This window comes from Myxine glutinosa, chromosome 3, assembly GCF_964187855.1.
Source record: "Myxine glutinosa chromosome 3, kmMyxGlut1.1, whole genome shotgun sequence".
Taxonomy (NCBI): domain Eukaryota; kingdom Metazoa; phylum Chordata; class Myxini; order Myxiniformes; family Myxinidae; genus Myxine; species Myxine glutinosa.
The window spans coordinates 189,331,283-189,345,453 of record NC_136263.1 but is presented as its reverse complement, the minus strand read 5'-3'; the positions used below and the strand labels follow the sequence as shown (position 1 = coordinate 189,345,453).

General features: G+C 42.0%; 1 protein-coding gene across 2 annotated transcripts; it reads right to left on the bottom strand.

The window, feature by feature from the left end:
- Window positions 1–13,377, bottom strand: MED22 (mediator complex subunit 22). Of its 2 annotated transcripts, none has more exons than XM_068109636.2 (4): window positions 13,312–13,377; window positions 11,116–11,258; window positions 1,791–1,871; window positions 1–915 (listed from the first exon to the last, which is right to left on the bottom strand). In XM_068109636.2, the coding sequence occupies exons 2-4, from the start codon at window positions 11,233–11,235 to the stop codon at window positions 697–699; spliced, it is 420 nt and encodes a 139-aa protein (XP_067965737.1). In that variant the 5' UTR covers window positions 11,236–11,258; window positions 13,312–13,377; the 3' UTR covers window positions 1–696. The 2 variants fall into 2 exon arrangements, with proteins under 2 accessions (XP_067965737.1, XP_067965738.1); XM_068109637.2 differs by lacking the exon at window positions 13,312–13,377 and adding an exon at window positions 12,437–12,687 and having other exon boundaries at window positions 7–915.
- Window positions 13,378–14,171: the final 794 nt, after the last annotated feature.

Below are 14,171 nucleotides of genomic sequence, written 5' to 3'. Positions count from 1 at the left end.
ACATACATACATACATATATATATAAAATGTTTAGGACAGGTAAGTAACCATTCTTGTGCACTCAGATGCTCCCTTAATGGGCCAAAAGAGATTGGAATCACACTGACTACCTTAACTGTACACATTGTTAAGCACTTTCCCTTCCAACTGCCTTAATCAGTAGTGGGTTGAGCATGGGTATGTTCAGTAGCTTCGTCATAAACATTTGAGTGATCCATTGTCATCCTTCATGGAGCCATGGCTGTGAGATCCACTCCCTCAGAGCCTGTTTTCTGGTTTCAGGCCAATGTGATCACTTGCACTACGCTGATCAAACCCATGCTCTCCACCAACGTCAACTCCATCCGTGCGGATGAACCCTCCCTGCCTTGGGCTCGACCACCTCAGAAACCCCCACGGGCTTCAAGAGCTCACTGAGACCTTTCAGTGGAGAACTCTGTGGACCCTCACCCATGTCTTCAATCGAACGTTCAAGGCTGCGCACAAACTTTCTCCACTCTGGCCGCGCAGCACACCAATTGGGACGAGCATGAAACTGCCGCGCTGGGCGAATGTGGTGTGCCTTCCTCGCAGAATGTGGGATGAATGTCTTTCTTGAACATGGTGCATGTCCATGTTTTTCAAAACCAGTTCCATAGAAGATGATTGTGACTCGAGTGCAGCTCCATTGCAACTCACAGCCAAGATGATTTGACTTACTTATAACGAGAAGAGTAAAACTCCTCCTCGAGTTCATAAAGATCAATCGCAATGTCGTCACGCAGTGCGAGGAGCCTTCGGTCGCAATCTTCACGCACGGCATGGAGCTGTGCCGCTCGCAATGCCACTGCTTCGCATACCCAAGGAAAGTCGCTGAGCGTCAACGCTTGTTTCAGGTCTGACACGAGACGCGTCAGGGACTCACCTGCTCTTACCTATGTTATGAAAAGAAGGGGTGGAGGTATGCAAAGAAGGGTGAAATGTTGAGAATTATAACAACACGTTTGAAACAAATAAGTCATGAAATCATGGTGTAAAATAATACAATGTAAAGTGAACATTTTACCTCTGCAGGCATACTTTTAGCCTATACTCATGTACACCCAATTAATACAGGAAATGCAGATGCACAAGAGTTCTTATTTAACATCCACAATTACAACGTTCTTCTGGGGTTGGCTGTGGGAAGTTTTTGGACCAAATCTTTCATGAACCAGCTAGCCAGGCCTGACACTCGTCTAAGAAGGTAGGGCAGGAATTTATAATTTTGCCAGGGTGCCGACGATAACTCGCCTACTCTTCACGAAGGACACCATGGGATTTTAAACGTCCACCAATTAATTCCAGCAGACGGGACACCCAGTTAAACATTCATCCGAGACGGCACACAGATTGGCCATGATGACAGTTTATAGCTGGACCGAGATTCTAAACTCACGCTAGACAGTTTGTTTGTTGCTCTTTAACGGCCACTATTATCCCACCTTGTGGGGTCGGCCGGGGGAAGCTTGGTCCAAGTCTTTCACGAACCGGCCAGGCCTGACATTCGCCTAGTTAGGGCAGGAATTTGGAATTTGGCCATGGTGGTGGTGATACTCGTCTACTCTTTGCCAAGGACACCATGGGATCTTTACACCAAACCATGCTGGCAGACGGGACACCCGGTTTAACGTCCATCCGAGGGACGGCACACACATTGCTGAATCACCCTGCTTGCAAAACACCGGGATGACAGTTTATAGTCAGGTTGGGATTCAAACCCAGGTTAAATAATGTTTCGCATCAACTCCAAATGAGCATCAAAGCTTACAATGTTGGCAGCTCGGACATTCATCTCATAGAAATCCTGTTCCGACTGCGTGGACCTGGCAACCTGAGTGTCCTCTTCGATCTGGCAAAGGAAATGAGGCATTTAAGGGAAGGAAAGGACAAGAACAATAAGTGATGGATTTCACCATACATACAAATACAGTACAATGCAGTAATTAATGGTATGCATGTTGTAATTACTAAGCTCTTGATTGAAGATTCTGCAAATCACATTTAGAAGCAACTTTGGGAACATGTGAAAATTTTAAGATGAATCGTGCACTTTTTTTTTTCTCCAAGTACGAAACTCTATGACCCTGAAATGATTTCAGATATGGAGATGTCACTGATTCTTTTTGCTGACATTTTGGAGGCAAATTCAAAGATGGATGCCACGAGTGATTTTGCACCACTAATTAAATTCACACCTCGCAACCAGGTAGTTGTGGATTAGCTGTCGAAGATGTTTAAAGGATTTTTAATGTGGCATCTCTGCATCAGTGTCACTTGTCATCGAAAACATTATACTGGCTGATGCGTTCAGTTCCTCATTTATATAAATGATACATAGCAGTGCTCAATTATAACGTGTTTAAACTGTTTGTTACCTCCGCCACCAAAAGGTGGATGGAGGTTATGTTTTCACCACTGTCTGTCTATTTGTCTGTCTGTGAACAAGATGTCTCAAAACGTTGTAGACGGAATTTGGTGGAGAGGTCGGGTATGTGACAAGAACAAAATTATTCGGTATTGGTGAAGATCTGAATCTGGATCCGGATCAGAAAATATTTAAGTGATGCTTCACCATTGAGTGATGGGGCTAAAACTGAAACATAGCAGGATATCTCAAAAGGTTATTGACGGATTTGGACGAAACTTGTTGGACAGGTTGGGTGTGTGACAAAAACGAATCGATTCGATTTTGGTGAAGATCTGAATATGGATTCGGATACGGGAGTTATTTAATTTTGAAGTAATTCTTCACCATTGAGTGATAAGCCAAAAATGCTGTATCGTATGATATTTCCAAAAGTTATGGATGGACTATGACAAAACTAGGTGAACGAGTTGGTTAGATGACAATAACAAGTGATTAGATTTTGGTTCAGGTCCAATCCAAATTTGGCCCATCAGTGGGATACAAAGCAAACAAATGATCTGCAAAGAATGATATCTGCAAAGAATGATCCCGGTGTGTACCCCGGTTTAGAATAGGTACACCGTATCCCTGCGCATCGTAAGAGGCGACTAAGGGTTGGCGCCAGGAAGGGCATCCGGCCATAAAAACATTGCCTCAAACAGGGAACCATGATTGTCATGGGGCCCGCAAGGCTAACCCCTGCTCTAGCGGGGAAAATGGCCTTAAAACGATCATTCATTCATTTTTTCTTGAGCCTGGGGAAGGGGTGTGCTATACTGGGTGACGTTCTAGTATTTATGTTTTTATGCTTGCAGATGGCAGTACCACTCTTATCCCCAGTGGTGTTGGTTGTTAGATGTTATCCATGCTGGAGGACTCTAGCAATAGACCATATCACAGACATACCCGTGACATGCACAATGCAGCACAATGGACGGTCACTGCACTTCAAGCAGCTCAAAGCAGCCTGCTACATCAATAGAATGTCCAACACCACAGACTGGTCCTTATGCATCTTGTGCCAAGGAATTAAACAAGAGACACCCCAGTGGCCGGCAGAGCCGAAGCGCTCAGACTGTGGATGGAGGTCCATCACTCAGGCTGAAAACCTGGAGAGGTTCCACCAGATTGGCAGCATGCCAATGCAACTGAATACGTCAAGACTTGATGAAGGCAAGGGGGATTGAATAGACAGACTCAGGCTAAACATTGAATCTTGGCACAAATCATGCAGCCGAAAATTAAATTAAACAATGCCTAAAAAGAGTGGAGAAGAAAAGAAAACCATTGGAAGCGGACGTTTATACCAGGAGTAAACCAAGTGTACCAGAATAAAGGACATTCACATCAACTGCAGGTACATGGTTCTTCTGTGATATGGAAGGGCAATTAGGAGAACGTTGCATCGAATCGACATTCCAAATAGATTCCAGTGGAGGAAAGGGTACACTTCAACTACAGGACAGGAAACTTTTTACCAAACTCGATGCTGGCGATCTCATTGCACAAGAAGGAAAGAATCACCCTACCTGCCGAACAAAATTTTACAGGAAAGCAACGATTCAATGTGATAACAAGGAAACTACTGAAAAGGACAACAACAGCCACAGCCTAACATTTGCAGAGTACATGGAAGTGTGGTCTTGTATTGGTATTTGGTCTGATATTGGTGTGGTGCACGCATGATGGGCCAAATGGCCTCGTCCTGCTTCCTTGTTATTGTTATAATGGAGACAAACAGAACAATTACCGGTATGGTAATTAAACTATATGGTATTCATAGAATATTTACCCTGCACAGTTAGTCAACTTGGTGCGAGCCATCTTTTCCGTTTTTGAAGGTTTTTTTTCCTTTTTTTCTTTGATCCAATATGGCTGCCAGACGACATTAGCGACGATATCATAAATTTATATTCTCTAATATAATTGTGTAGATCACGCTCAATAAATTTCAAACTGATGAGACTAAGCGTTGTCCCTGTCAAATTACGGCATCATAATTAAGGCACCAATGACATCATTAACGACACTACAGATACAGAGTTCTTTAGAATGAGCTACATTTCATTTTTTTTTTTCCATGGAGTGGTTTCAGAGATATATAGGTGCTACGTTTTTCGGTTTTTCCAAGATGGTGCCTGTACCACGTCACCTATGACATCATCATTATCAATAAAAATTCTAGAGGTTGATACGCTCCTTTGGTGAAAATGTGTCCATTGGACTAAAAGTTGCAGAGTAAAGAAATATTTCATACTGATCGGATCAAGCGTTGCATTTGTCGAGTTATGACGTTATAATTAAGGCACCAATGACATCATTAACGACACTACAGATACAGAGTTCTTTACAATGAGCTACGTTTCATTTTTTTTTTCCATGGAGTGGTTTCAGAGATATATATAGGTGCTACGTTTTTCGGTTTTTACAAGATGGTGCCCGAACCACGTCACCTATGACGTCATCATTATCAATAAAAATTCTAGAAGTTGATATGCTCCTTTGGTGAAAATTTTGTGTCCATTGGACTAAAAGTTGCAGAGTAAAGAAATATTTCATACTGATCGGATCAAGCGTTGCACTTGTCGCGTTATGACGTCATAATGAAGGCACCTATGACATCAACATATCTTATTCCCCATGGGGAGTACTTGACAATGAGCCATGTTTCAATTTTTTCCATCGAGTGGTTTCAGAGATATAGAGGTGGAGCATTTTTCCAAGATGGCAACTGTACTACGTAAACTATGATGTCATAATTATGAATTAAAAAATTATACAGGCGGAGGTTCTCCAATGGTAACATTTTGTGTCAATCGGACCAACGTTTGGGGTCATTCCATGTCAAATCATCAAAGAATCTGCCGTCATCTCTCAGATTTTTGTAAAACTTTGGGAACCAATTGGGACCCATGAAAAACAGCTAGAACTCAAATATTTTTGCTAACAGCCTCTTAATTAGTGAGATACAGGTTAACGAACTTTGGACTAATTAACGCGATGTCGCGAATTCAAATGGCCATATCTCTAAAAGTATAACACCTGGAGAGCTGGTTTTGGTGTCATTTTAAAGGTATTTTCATGCCCTATAAATTTGTCTGGGCAACATTTTCCTACCTCCAATCACAAAAAAGTTATCACAAAATATAAACTTCAATCGTGAATCCAAAAAAAATGTATCCTTCAAATTTCCTCAAATTCATCCCAGATGTACCTTATGATGTCAAGAAGCTTCCACATAAGTTTTGTGATGGGCACTCCAATAGTTTCTGAGATATGAGCAATAATGTACATGTACGTATGGCATATAGGTTCGAAAATCAGCATTTGTAATGTATTATACAATCATTCTAACCTAGCCATGACAGGGAACACAGGGAACAACCATCAATTGCTTTGAAGTATCATATACTTTCATTTTCAACTGGGCCTGAGGGGAATTCTCATCTGGGGAATTCCAACTGGGATTTCCCATGTGGGTAAGTCGAGGTGATGCAACTTTCACAGTCTAAGATCCCCAGGGAAAGTCCAAGTTGGCTTAGTGTAATGCTTAGGCCTGCCACCAACAGAAATTGGCAGTTCACTTCTGAAGGAGCTGCAGAAAAATGACGACTGCCAAGGAAAAGTTCATCTTGAAGCAGAAATCCTGCTGCAATCCCTTTGGAGCTCATGAAAAACCAAAGTCGTCTGGCTTGAGAGCTGTTAGCCAAAAAGCCATAGCCGCTCATCCAAGCCTCAAACTGCAAAGTGCACAGAAAATCTGTACCCAGTGTCGTAAGAAACTGGCAAAAAGACAACCAGGTGTGGTAGAGACTCAGAGTGAAATACCATTACCAGTGACCAGCAGCGCTATTAGCAGTAGTGAGGACAATGATGGTGGAGGTGAATCACCAATACCAGGCAGTTCAGGGGAGTTTGAATTTCATTCTCCTGAAATGGAACTGAATACACTGAATGAGTCTTTGGGATTGATTGGAGAATCACCTATTCCAAAAAAGAGACTTGCTGCAGATAAATATGTGAAATCCAAAACCAAGAAAATCGGTGACACTGGTTAGTGAACCTAAGTCAGGTTAGTGAACACTGTGTACTTGAACTCACTTATTGATTGTATAATACATTACAAATGCTGATTTTCGAACCTATATGCCATACGTACATGTACATTATTGCTCATATCTCGGAAACTATTGGAGTGCCCATCACAAAATTTATGTGGAAGCTTCTTGACATCATAAGGTACCTCTGGGATGAATTTGAGGAAATTTGAAGGATACATTTTTTGGGGATTCACAATTGAAGTTTATATTTTGTGATAACTTTTTTTGTGGTTGGAGGTAGGAAAATGTTGCCCAGACAAATTCATAGGGCATGAAAATACCTTTACAATGACACCAAAACCAGCTCTCTAGGTGTTATACTTTTAGAGATATGGCCATTTGAATTCGCGACGTCGCGCTAATTAGTCCAAAGTTCGTTAGTCTGTATCTCACTAATTAAGAGGCTATTAGCAAAAATATTTGAGTTCTTGCCGTTTTTCATGGGTCCCAATTGGTTCCCAAAGTTTTACAAAAATCTGAGAGATGACGGCAGATTCTTTGATGATTTGACATGGAATGGCTGTTTGCCGAGAAAATAAATTGTGAAAATGTAGACACGTCACACATACGCCTGTACGCAACTGAATGCCCAACCCTGCTTTTCGCTTCGCGAGCACAAGGTAATTATCAGATTTGACCAAACTGTATGCAGATTGCTTACACCAACCAGCTTGGTATAAAAGTGATGGCCGAATCCACAGTACCGACTGAAGAATAGGCTCCTTGTTCATTTTCATGATTTACAGGTTCATCAAGAAGGAGACACGCTTCCTTGTATTTCATGAACACATCGGGAATGCACTGCATGATGCATCCACAGAGCGAGGATGATTCGGATATCCATCTCGCCAAAGCTGCCAAAAATTGTTTGCAGAGATCCACTTGATATTCTGTCAGATTCTTCAGTTGGGACTACAGTCTCTGGTTTTGACAATCCTCAAAGGGCCAAAACATCAAGTCACGTAACAGTGCAAAGTAGAGAATGTGACAATCAAAAGACAACACCAGTTTGATGAATGACGTCACCTCATCGTGCCGCATGTATTCTGCAAGGTATAGCTCGAGAATTTCACCAGGAGATATCTTATCTATCTATAATTCCAGCAATCTCTGTGTGTGTGTGTGTGTGTCTGTGTGTCTGTGTGTGTGTTTGTCTGTGACCGCTGTTTCTCGACAACCACGGGTCCGATATACTTTAAACTTGCCAGGTATATTGCTGGGGACCCGAGGATGTGCCTTTTCAAGGTTTCATATTAATCGGAGAAGCAGTTACCGAGCTATGTCCAAAAAACGATTCAACCAATCAGAGAGCAGCGAGCTATCACGTGTGCCGAACGTGGCGAACAGACTCTGCCTCGGATGGCACATTTGAGAGCGTATTCATTTATTTCCCGTCGGCAAACTATGTTGCCGTTAAACTATGTTTTAAAACTAATTAAAACTAATTTGCGATTCATCGTAACTGCGATTTGCGACCTTCCAGACAGTCAAATGAGGACGTCACTTCCGGACTTACGTAGCGGCTAGCGGGCGCCATTTGGAGGAGCTGGGAGGACTCAGTCGTGATAGAGTGAGCCTGAGTGAGTATATCAAGACAAGAACAAGATCTAGAAGGAGGTATGTACGGTGCGATTCATATAATATATTGTTTAGTTATCGTCGATGAGGAATTTGGGGGCCCGATTAACTGCAGCGCCATCCGAGCTGCGGCGTCGGGACGATACATTCATTGTACGGTAACATCACGCACTTACGGGCACGTCCTATATATATAGTACGGGCATGCCCTAGTAAATATAAATGCGCAACAACAACCGATATCGACTGTAAAGCAGGACATCGATGTTCAGGGTAGTCGTAGTCACACGTCGACTTGTTTTTTGGTAAATTGTTTTTTTGGGTAAATCGTACATGGATATGCAGTATGCACACTCATTTTTCAATACACACGTGTGTGTATATGTGGTAAAAACGATGCTATTCCGGTTAAAAAATTTCTTCTTATCCTTTTTGTTATCAGACTTGGTGACGTAATGGTCAGAGCATCCTCTCCGGGTGTGGGAGGTCAGTGGTTCAAACCCGGACCGAGTAACACCAAAGTCTTCAAAACATGATACGTGCTACTTCTTTGCTTGACGTTCAGCATTTAAAAGGATAAGAACACAGATTATCCCAATAGGTTGGCATCCATGGGGAGAAGGAAAGTCCTTGGGAAACGCCCCGCTGAGTGCGGTTGAAAAACGCAATGCCATTGATGTGATGTTTCTGGTACCTAGAGAGCCCCAGGAAGTGACGGCACTTTCCCACAGCTCAGTGGCTATATTTGTCTTGTCTGACAGCCCTGTGTCGGGTCTCGTGTATCCGTCTGTATGTCCATGTGTGCGAGATGTGTACGTGGCAGCTCCACTACAAATGAGCTTTTGATCCTGTAAATAACTAGAAAGACACTCGGTAGAGCACACACCTTCGCCAGGCTGAACAGTTTGTTTTGTGTCCCACTGATAGGCCGGATCTGGATTCGACCTGAACCAAAATCTAATCGACTTGTCTTGTCGCCGAACCAGCTCCTCCACCAAGTTTTGTCATAACTCGTCCACAACTTTTTAAAATATCATGTTATATATCGCTTTTCGCCGGATATCTCAATGGTGAAGGATCACTTACAAAATTAAATAATCCTCATATCCAAATACATATTCAGATCTGCACCAAAATAGAATCGACTCTTCCGTGTGACACACCCAACTGGTCCACCAAGTTTCGTCCAAACTGCCACAACTTTTTGAGATGTCATGCTATGTATCATTTTTGGACCTATCTCCCAATGCTGAAGAATCACATTAAAAAAAGAAAAATTCTCATATCCGAATCCATATTCAGATCTTCACCAAAATAGAATCTATTTGTCCTTGTCAGACACCCAACCGGTCCACCAAGTTTCGTCCAAATCCATCCATAACTTTTGGAGATATCCTGCTATGTATCATTTTTGGACCTATCTCCCAATGGTGAAGAATCACATAACAAATTAAATAATTCTCATATCCGAATCTATATTCAGATCTTCACCAAAATCGAATCTATTAGTCCTTGTCAGACACCCAACCGGTCCACCAAGTTTCGTCCAAATCCATCCACAACTTTTTGAGATATCCTGCTATGTATAGTTTTTGGCCCTATCTCCCAATGGTGAAGAATCACTTTAAAAATTCTAGTAGCTGAATCCGAATCCTGATCTTCACCAAAATCTAATAATTTCGTCCTTGTAACATACGCTACATCTCTGCCAACTTTCGTCTGAATCCATCCACAACTTTTTGAGATCTTTTGTTCACAAACAAACAGACAGACAAACAGATGAAAAATCGGTCAGAGACCGAGAACTTGCCGGAATATACTTTTTTTAAATCGGCCATTTTGGATAAAAATGGCGGGAAATCTATACATGTATATGCGCTAAGCAATGGAAGGTAACTGAGTAAGTGAATGCATATCTCTTGTCCTTTCAGAGTTATAGTGGTTTGAAATATATTTTCAATGAAAATTTGGCCCCCTGACCTTTGACCCAAAAAAATAATTAAAACTAAGCATTTTTGACCATTTTATGCATGTTCTTTTTCGGGAATTGAATAATGAACATTTTGGTGTTGGTTCGAAGGGAATCGGATCATGTTTGACAAAGTTATTAGTAAAAAAAACAGTTTTTGACCTTGAGTTTGACCTTTCAAGGTCACTCAAGGACAAAGGTCATGGTGCCAAATGAAATGTCGTATGTGACTTCCTATATGTCAGTAACAGTAAGTGTATGCATATCTCTTGTACTTTTAGAGTTATAGTGGTTTGAAATATATTTTAAATGACAACTCGATCCCCCTGATTTCACGTTTTGGGTGACCTTGAGCTTGACCTTGGGCCTAGAGAGTTAAAAATTGGGCACAGTCTATTCCAGGGCAAGGCAAATATGTGTGTAAAGTCTAGCGATGGTATGTGCAACGATGTAGATGTAGTACTGCGCACAAACAGACAGACAGACAAACAGACAGACAGACAGACAGACAGACAGACAAACCAACCAACCAACATACTTGCCGGAATCTATTCCGGCAAGTAACAAACACACAGGGGTGAAAACATCACCTCCATCCACCTTTGGTGGTGGAGGTAAAAAAAAGAATGGCTCTGGAACACACAGTTGCTTCATCATCTGATTGTATGCCTTTATCCAAACAATCTGGCAGCTTCGGTGAGCAGCACTAGAGTAACCATCTGATCAATACCCGACGGCCATTTTGAAAGATAGCTAATAATATTGTTAATCTTCCCCCTCCTCCCATATCTCTAAGAATGCAAGTACGGATCAAATTTCATGCTTGCAGCAAAAATGTGCACAATCTTTACACCAATCTGCTCAAAAAATGTGCACAATCTTTACACCAATCTGCTATACTAGAAAAGCAACTTAACAAATTGATGTCTAATTATATCTTTGCGGAATCAAACATTTCTACATCGCGGTTTTCTTTAAATGGCACAACCTTTCCAGTCAAATGAACCTGCCCCACGGTTCTGCGCGGAGCATCGCTCACCTTCCCAGTTTTAATGATCTCAGTGAAGTTATCGAGGATCGAGCGCATATCATCACGAAGCCGCTTGTTGTAAGATTGCAGCAGGGCCTCCTTGCTCTGAGGAAAGCCGCGCTGCGCCATCTACAGGAGGTCGAGCCGCTCACCTGTAGAGACGAGAACAAGGAACAACAAACGTATCATCCTTCTCATGATCATTTTCCTATATCCCGACTACACATCTCCAAAATAAGTCTTGGATCAGAGAGGAGTAGTGTGGAGATGCAAATGGTTTAAAATGTACAGGAAGACAAGCCGTCACGAGCGCAAAATGTCACGAGCGCAAAATGTCACGAGCGCAAAATGTCACGAGCTCAAAATGTCACGAGCTCAAAATGTCACGAGCTCAAAATGTCACGAGCTCAAAATGTCACGAGCTCAAAATGTCACCAGTTCAAAATGTCACCAGTTCAAAATGTCACCAGTTTAAAATGTCACCAGTTCAAAATGTCACCAGTTCAAAATGTCACCAGTCCAAAATGTCACCAGTCCAAAATGTCACCAGTTCAAAATGTCACCAGTTCAAAATGTCACCAGTTCAAAATGTCACCAGTTCAAAATGTCACCAGTTCAAAATGTCACCAGTTCAAAATGTCACGAGCTCAAAATGTCACCAGTTTAAAATGTCACGAGCGCAAAATGTCACCAGTTCAAAATGTCACCAGTTCAAAATGTCACCAGTTCAAAATGTCACGAGCTCAAAATGTCACCAGTTTAAAATGTCACCAGTTCAAAATGTCACCAGTTCAAAATGTCACCAGTTCAAAATGTCACCAGTTCAAAATGTCACGAGTACAAAATGTCACGAGTTTAAAATATCACGAGTTTAAAATGTCACGAGTTTAAAATGTCACGAGTTAAAAATGTCACGAGCGCAAAATGTCACGAGCGCAAAATGTCACGAGTGTAAAATGTCACGAGTGTAAAATGTCACGAGTGTAAAATGTCATGACTGTAAAATGTCGAGTGTAAAATGTCGAGTGTAAAATGTCATGAGTGCAAAATGTCATGAGTGCAAAATGTCATGAGTGCAAAATGTCATGAGTGCAAAATGTCATGAGTGCAAAATGTCATGAGTGCAAAATGTCATGAGTGCAAAATGTCATGAGTGACTCATCAGAATCAAAAAGTCTCCAATCAAATAAAAATAAAAGAAAACATTGTCACTTCAATGAGGGGAAATGTAGAGACAAAGTTTTTGTTGTTTTCTTGTCCAACGTCGACAGCAGCGGTTTCAATAAATCGATTTAGAACCGGCAGGTGGCCGAGATGTCCGCACACTCACCTCTAAGGTGTCTAGACTGGGTTTGAATCCCACCCCAGCTATAAACTCTCAACCCGCTGTTTCACAGGCAGAGTGATTCATCAATGTGTGTGTCGTCCCTCGGATGGACATTAAACAGGTGTCCCAGCTGCTGGCATTCCTTGTTGGACGTTAAAGATACCATGGTGACCTTCACGCAGGGTAGGCGAGCTATCACCGGCACTCTGAACAAATTACAAATTCCTGCTCTAACCTACAGGGGGCACTGCATTAAAACAATCCCAAATACAGTATCCCTTTTATCCCATTTCTCCTCTCTAATCCCGCCTTCTCAACCCACCTCGCCTTCTCAACCCACCTCGCCTTCTCAACCCACCTCGCCTTCTCAACCCACCTCGCCTCCTCAACCCATCTCACCTTTTCTAAAAAATAATAATTAAAAAACCACACTCCTCACCCTCCCTTTTGTACATATTATATAGGTTGAAATTTCTGACCTGCCCAACCCTCACCTACACCTTCCGTAATACTAATATGCATATGGAAATTCTCCCCCTCCCCCACCCCCTCTCTCTCCCTCCCTCCCTCCTCAACACAACTACATCCTCCCCGCCATTTCTCAACCCCCTTTCCTCTCAACACCTCCCCGTGTGTACGTAACGTGAAGCCGGCTCCTGGACAAACGTGCAGGTAACGAGTGGCGTGCTGTTACCTCGCCAAGATACGGAAAGGATACACATTACAATGAGATTGCTTAACTCGCCATAACAAACGTTAGGGATTTCACGAAATCACCAGTCCAAATATATCAAAAACTGTACACCATTCCTCTTTTACTTCCACAATCCCCACTATCTACACAGGAACACGTTTTCCTCAAAACGAGCTGCACTCACCGAACACCGATGAAAAAAACAAAACAAGAAAACTTCACGAAGTCGGAACGAAATATCGCGAGAACTACGAGATCTCGCGATACTATAGAAGACCGCTAGTATGGAATAATTTGTGGTGAAAAAATTACGTTTTATTTAATTTCGATGTATAGTATTGGGTTTTCCATAGAAGTAAAATCTAAAATACTTTATAAAGAAGGAAGAGGGGGCACATAGGGTTTTCGCAGCGGGTGTTAAATAATAAAAAATAAATCTGACGTAAAGGAATTAAAATTAAACTGTAGAGGAACTAAACGAGGCTTCATCAAGAATGTTGTGCATTGTTTTGGTCACCACACCTAAGGAAGGGCATAGGCCCATAACTGCGTCGAGAAGGTTCAGCGTTCAGCAGAGCAGAGAGAGGTTTCAGTACCCATGATGCAGTGCGCTGGCGCCATATTAGTTGGCAAGTGAGAAAAGATAAACAAGGCCAAATAATTAGCGCAATCTTCCATTGCATCAGGCATACCATGTCTACAAAAGATGGACGAGACGCACACACAACACACCTCGTCCATTTATTGTAGAAAGATAAAGCGCTGAAAAGCCTGTTATGACGACGAATAAGCGCCATTATGTTCTTCATGGAAATAAAATAAATAAAAAGTGCATTTCTGACGATCAGGTAGCACCTGAGTCGACATTTTGTGCTATTCAACCCTTATGTTTGGTTTATTTCATTTCGTGCGGTGTATAGAAGTCATGACGACATCGTTTGAAACGGTTACGGTATTTCGTCAATAGCGTTTAGTGATGCTCATTCCTCTTTACAAATCGTGACAAAAGTGTAGCATTCATTTCAGTTTGAGCGTATATATATA

Coding starts and splice junctions, on each gene's coding strand:
- MED22 (XM_068109636.2), bottom strand. CDS start 11,235: ATGGCGCAGCGCGGCTTTCCTCAGAGCAAGGAGGCCCTGCTGCAATCT. Junction 1,872..11,115: donor AGATCATTAAAACTGGGAAG/GTGAGCGATGCT, acceptor TTCCTTTGCCAG/ATCGAAGAGGACACTCAGGT. Junction 916..1,790: donor ATGTCCGAGCTGCCAACATT/GTAAGCTTTGAT, acceptor TTCATAACATAG/GTAAGAGCAGGTGAGTCCCT.